General features: G+C 36.1%; 1 protein-coding gene across 1 annotated transcript in view; it reads right to left on the minus strand.

The window, feature by feature from the left end:
- The window catches only part of LOC107600086 (ephrin type-B receptor 1-like), a 75,271-nt gene that overhangs the window by 21,576 nt on the left and 46,857 nt on the right, over positions 1-6,838 (minus strand). Inside the window, exons 5-7 of the mRNA XM_016291876.1 lie at positions 6,556-6,664; positions 4,764-4,828; positions 119-366 (exon numbers count right to left, since the gene is read on the minus strand). Coding sequence (XP_016147362.1) covers positions 119-366; positions 4,764-4,828; positions 6,556-6,664 — 422 coding nt within the window. The remainder of the gene's footprint in view (positions 1-118; positions 367-4,763; positions 4,829-6,555; positions 6,665-6,838) is intronic.

The raw sequence follows: 6,838 nt of genomic DNA on the forward strand, positions 1-6,838 counted from the left end.
CAATAAACATGCCGAGAGCATCGCAAGAGAAGAAAACAGAGAAAGAGACAGAGAAAGAGAGAGAGAGAGAGAGAGAGAGAGAGAGACAGAGGTTGCTTGTTTTGGATGTTGCACTTACCCTAAGGAAGGAGTCGAGCGCCCCGTTCTCCATGAACTCTGTGACGATCATGACCGGTCGGCTCTTGGTGACCACACCCTCCAGGCGGATAATGTTGGGGTGGTCAAACTGCCCCATGATTGATGCCTCGGACAGGAAGTCACGTCTCTGCTTCTCAGAATAGCCTGCTTTCAGTGTTTTGATGGCAACGTAGATCTCTCGTTTTCCAGGTAGTTTCAGTCGACCTTTATACACCTCCCCGAACTCACCTGAGGCACACAAAGAGGAGGAATGAGTGAAAGACCCTTAAAACCATCAAAAAGCAATGAAGCTTCTACTGCTGAACATCACCTACAATACAGGGGGAAGTTCTGAATCTCTCCAGTGTTATGTCTTATTAATGGGTGACACTTTTAGGATAACTGAGAAGTTTTAACTAGATTAAATGTGGGGATAGAATGGCAGTGGTGAAAGAACCAAGCTCATAACCAAAGGATAGCAGATTTGAACTTCACAATTTGACGGATACAAATGTCTACGACCTGTTTAGAGGTGTGGATCAAGAAATAAGAGAAGATTAGATTCCCAAGAGTCAATTAAAGGAAGCCAGATTTGTAAGAACTTAGATGTTTTGGATGAAAGTGACTGCTAATCAAAATAATAAAACAAAAACAAAACAAAAGAAAACAAAACACACACACACAAAAAAACATAAAACAAAACACAAGGCAAAACACAAAACAAAACAATCCAAGTTTATTCTGGTGTTACATAACATTTAGCAACTAAAAAAGCCCTAAAATTCCCAAAGTATGAAAGCAAAGTTTTCAGATATCAAACTGTGAATATTAAAGATTAAAAATTGCATATTAAAGCTGGCGTGTGCAACTTTTCCAATGCAATTTATACTGTTTACAGTGTTCAGACATACGGAGACAAATGTCTACGACCTGTTTAGAGGTGTGGATCAAGAAATAAGAGAAGATTAGATTCCCAAGAGTCAATTAAAGGAAGCCAGATTTGTAAGAACTTATATGTTTTGGATGAAAGTGACTGCTAATCAAAATAATAAAACAAAAACAAAACAAAAGAAAACAAAACACACACACACACAAAAACATAAAACAAAACACAAGGCAAAACACAAAACAAAACAATCCAAGTTTATTCTGGTGTTACATAACATTTAGCAACTAAAAAAGCCCTAAAATTCCCAAAGTATGAAAGCAAAGTTTTCAGATATCAAACTGTGAGTATTAAAGATTAAAAATTGCATTTTAAAGCTGGCGTGTGCAACTTTTCCAATGCAATTTATACTGTTTACAGTGTTCAGACAGCAGATAATTAATGCTGATTTTTCCAAAACATTGTGACAATCACAATGCCAACTTTCTAAGCATGGTTCAATCAATTGCATTAACTTGGGTCTGGACTACAATTAGCCCTAGAATATTTTATATTAATAATAATAATAATAATAAAAAGTTCAGATGTGGTAGCTTTACAGTGAAGGACCGGGCTATTTACACAAAATCGCAGATGAAGTAAAATGGATATAATTCAGGAACGAGTCACTGGGGTCAGTCTGACCTTCAGTATATCACCAACTCCAGGTTGCATAATCGTGCTTTTTTCTACAATAACCTCACTGGAAGCAAAACCAAGCTTGCTTATATTTGTGTGGCCCCAGAAGTGTAACAGTGAAGGACCGGGCTATTTACACAAAATCGCAGATGAAGTAAAATGGATATAATTCAGGAACGAGTCACTGGGGTCAGTCTGACCTTCAGTATATCACCAACTCCAGGTTGCATAATCGTGCTTTTTTTCTACAATAACCTCACTGGAAGCAAAACCAAGCTTGCTTATATTTGTCTCTCCTTGTCCTCTAGAGTAATGCATCGTAACAGCTCCACTCGTTTCTTATGGCTGAGAAAGGGAAATAAAATATATATATATGTTAATATTTCATCGCCACTTGATCCATGCGTGCCTGGAACACCAACTGCTCTGCCACTGCACTGAAGCCCTATCCCGCAGGAGAGAGAGCCCAGAATGAATGACCAGATCTATCTATCTATCTATCTATCTATCTATCTATCTATCTATCTATCTATCTATCTATCTATCTATCTATCTATCCATCTAGCTGTCTGTACATCTATCTATATAGTTAATATAAGTCTAGTGTAATATAAGTCTCAGGTGTCCCCAGAATACTCCACAGATCATTTATTATAACATTTTGAAAATGCCTATTTTGTGTGGAAGCAGGAACACGCTTTTTTTTCGGGCCTGTCTCTTTAAATGCAAATGAGCTGCTGCTCCCCGCCCCCTTTTCCAGAATAGAGCTGCGCCATTACAGCTCGTGCCTGCTAAAAACCATCTGTTTTGAGCACTTAAAACCTGGAAAAGTCAGATTTTCATGATATGTCACCTTTAAACCATTATTAAAATGTAATTATCATGGAGATTATTTATTGTTTATTATTTTTTTTTATATTTATCCTTTTATCTCCACTACATCTATCTATCTATCTATCTAGTTATGTTGTTCTATTGTTATATCAATCTTTCTATCGTTATATTATTCTATCTTTATCATTCGAACTAATATTCTATCTACTGCCATCCATCCATCCAACAAAGTAATTTATTCATTGTTAAGCAATTATTAAAATTCCATTGTCATGACAATTATTTATGTCTCTCTCTCTGGTATTAAAATGCCATGCGTTATGAAGCGTACTCCATTATGACCCTGACACATTACGGCTGCCTCACTATTGCAAGGTTCTATTAGGCTTTAAATCAATATTTTACACATAACCACATTTCCATTTTATGTCCAGCATTAATTTTTCTCCATTCACAGCAATTTAAGTCTTTCAACTCCTTAGGGTGCTCATTATAGAGAGAAACAGAGAGTGAGAGAGAAAGAGTGGTGGGCGTTTCATTTCTAACCAGGTTCCAGATTAGTGACTAGCACAACAGCACTGGTTGTGACTCAGCAAAATAAAGCTACATAAATAGCTGTGACACAACAAACAAAAAGGGAAATTTAAGAGAACATGGCACTTACAATTTCACACTGACTCCTATAACTGCCTGTGCAAGTACGGTAATGCTGCTATTTCATGGGGGGACAAAACTTGTGTGCTACCATTATACTTCAAGATATAATTAAGCTATTTACAAAATAAATATAACACCAGATACAGTAGATGCATGGATGGATGGATGGAATGATGAACAGACTGACAGAACGATAAAAGGAAAAACGGAGAGAATTGGTTTGATGGAAGAATGGTCGATAGAACATTGAGATGTCTGAATCAAAAATAGAAGGATAGAATTATAAAATAGAATGATAGATAAATGGATGAATGTATTGACAGAACGATAGATAGATAGATAGATAGATAGATAGATAGATAGATAGATAGATATCTAATTTTATTTTTATATTATATATGTTGTGTTACATAAACTCCAGGCTCCACACAAGTTTATGGTATTGTTTCCCAGCAGTCTCCTGTTGTGAAATATGTTTTAATACACTCACACAGTCATCCAAAAACACTGAAGCTGAAGTTATCTGATATGAGGTCACTTTTCTTCATTTTAATAGCCCAAATCAACTTTAGTATATCAACAAATCTAAAAGAAATTAAATCTAAAAAATAAAATAATACATCATGGTAACCAGTTTTTACTCAAATACCATAGTTATAGTCAATAATGCTACAATAAAAATACAGCAGTTGTCAATAACTAAATAAATAAATAAGAAACTTTTGACTATCTGAAGCATTTCCCATATAAAAATATGATTTTACAATACTAACTGTTGATTTTTTTTTTCATACAAACTACTATTACATTTTTGTTAAAGAGAGTCTGTCCTTGGTGCTGAAGGTAATTATTTAATTTCCTGCTGGAATAAGTTTGAAAGTCCTGATGAAGTTCACTTCTGTATGCAGACACCAACTCCACACTTCCTTAAAAAAGTTTTAATAATTCTAATGTTGGGAAACCCAAGAATGGCTGTGACATTTTTGTTAATTATATTCATAGTGGAGTGTCCTTCGCTTTGTTTTAGCTCATATGCATTGACATTCAAGACTGAATTAATTCTGATACAGTAATTATCCGAATATTTCTCCTGGCAACAAGATCATGTTCTCACAGTCTCTGCTCTCTTTTCTTCTTTCTAAATTGTCTGTTTGATGTGTGAGTCTGGCTGTCACATCATTTGTTTACTTTTTCGTCTGCACTTATGTTAATTAAATTTAGCTTCACAGATCGCCCACCGTATCCTCGGAGAGGTTGCTTACAAGGAGACAGAGAAAGAGAGAGAGTTCTCACTTCCTAATGAGCCTGAAGCTTCTCGCAGGGCTACGGGATGCATATAGGTAGGAAGCTTTTTAGTGTCAGCTTCTTAAAAGTGCACAGGCCTGAAGCGATCCCTCGTTCCTTTCCTTCGTTACACCGCATCCCGCGGCGTTTCCTGTAACCTCACATCTCTCGCCTTGTTTTCCTATATGCTTGCTTTCTCTTTTATTAAAACAGGACGGGTTTGCCCCAGAGGAAGAGGCGGAGATGAGTGTAAAACAAAGATGTCCGTCAGCGTCAACGGTCTCAATAGCATAAGGGGTTTGCTCACCTCTTCCGGTGCTGTAGTGCTGGAGTTTGTCACTGTATACGGCCTCCTTAGTGTAAGCTCGTTTCCTTTGAGAGAAAGAGGGGGAGAGAATATAAAATTAAGAAATACAAAGTTCTGTCATGAACCTCTAGATGGCGCAGGCTGATAGGTTCTACGTGTAACTCAATCTGATATAATCACATGATTATTCACAAGGCAAAGCTGATTGGTTCCTCTTCACATCAGCAGCCAATGAGCTTGCTGCTCAACATTAAAATACATGGCTGTAGTAGTTGAAGTGCGTTTCAGAAACCCTCCACCTTCCCCAGCTCCACTTGTATAGATCATCTACAAGGGGATAATTTCATGTATGTTATATATGGAGGTTATTTCATGTTATATGTGCAGCATAGCATAGCTCAGCTTGCTGAAATATAATGGAGCAGAGCCTGGATTATAGTGTCATGTTAAGAGTCTTTGACAAAGAAGTAAAGTCTGGTTCAAATCGCAGTTTATTCTGGCAAAGAATCAGCTACCAGCTCAGTCAGAGACTGTCTAATTGTTATCTTAAGTGACAAATCGCAGTTTGTTTTGATTTTGTGTGTAATGTAGTGGTGTTGTATTCAATATTTGAGACCACAATTATAGAAAAAGCCTTTCAAAGGCTTTGTGATCTAAATTTCTGTCTGACCAAAAGTAAAGTCTGAAAACAAAACTTTTTGTTGGGTTCGTTTGGATATATTTGTGTCTGGTGGTTTGTAAAGGCCTTTTGTGATCCAATTCCTTTTATTTTTGGATTAAAAGCTTGAATTGCTTACTGTTTACAGGAATTGCATCAGCTCACCCATCATTAATGTTACACTACAGCAAAAAACCAACTCAGATAAAGACCAATTTATCAGTATGAGTTTGTGCTATGAGGAGAGCTAGTGGTTATCTTCCAACCAATGAGATTTGAAATATGGCATGAACAAATCCCTGAAAATTAAAAAAAAAAAAAAAGAAGCTAGTATGTACTATGGTGTTCAATATTAAATGTTTACAATGGTAATAAAATGCTAGAAAAGTAAATAAACTTAGATTTAATCAATATATAATTAAAATGTGTACTATTTTATGATTAATATGCACTAAAATGTTTAATATTAAATACATAAAAATAGTACTGTTCAAAAGTTCGGGGTCAATAAGTATTGTTTATACTTTTATTTAGCCAGGATGCATTAAATTGATCAAAAGTGACAGTAAAGACAATCATAACGTTACAAAAGATACGAATAAATGATTTTCAAATAAATGCTAATATATATATATATATATATATATATATATATATATGAAATGTAGAAATGTTTCATGAGCAACAACTCAACAACAAGCAGCGTATTAGAATTTGTATTTTTATATTTATGAAGGATCATGTGACACTGTGACACATGACAAGTAATGATGCTGAAAATTCAGCTTCACTATCATAAAAATAAACTATACTGTAATATTTCACAATATTACTGTTCTACTCTCTTACAGACCTCCTACTTTTGAATAGTAGAGTATATAATTCATAACATGTTAAACATTTTAGATTAAATATCTGATTTGTCAATGTTTCTGTTTGTATCACTGACCAAATTATCGATACATATTTGTAGATGGCTCCATTGCAGATGATTTGGTATATGACATTTCACATTTACTTTAAGTAAAAGCATAACCCAGGAACACATTCAGCTAGTCTGAACTAGTTCGAGGCTTTTCATCCTTGAGAGCACATGCAGCAGTCATACGTCTGGTTCCATAATGGCCAACTCACCTGCTACAGACTATAGATATTGCCACCAGAGACACAATGAAGACCACTCCAGCCGCGGCTGAGCCCGCAATCAGCGGCAACTGCTCCCTCAGCTCTGATTTATAGTCGTCTAGACAGAGAGAGACAGGATGCATTAGGCTACAGAAATGACTGAAATAGCCGCTGCCTATAGAGATGAAACAGGGGATGAAAGAACGTAAACAAAACATTTCAAGAGAAGCCATTCAGGGAAGTGTTCCATGGACTGCATGAATAGGAGATTGAGGAGGGGGGGGGGGGGGGG

Source organism: Sinocyclocheilus grahami, unplaced genomic scaffold (genome assembly GCF_001515645.1).
Source record: "Sinocyclocheilus grahami isolate Dianchi unplaced genomic scaffold, SAMN03320097.WGS_v1.1 scaffold277.1, whole genome shotgun sequence".
Lineage (NCBI taxonomy): Eukaryota > Metazoa > Chordata > Actinopteri > Cypriniformes > Cyprinidae > Sinocyclocheilus > Sinocyclocheilus grahami.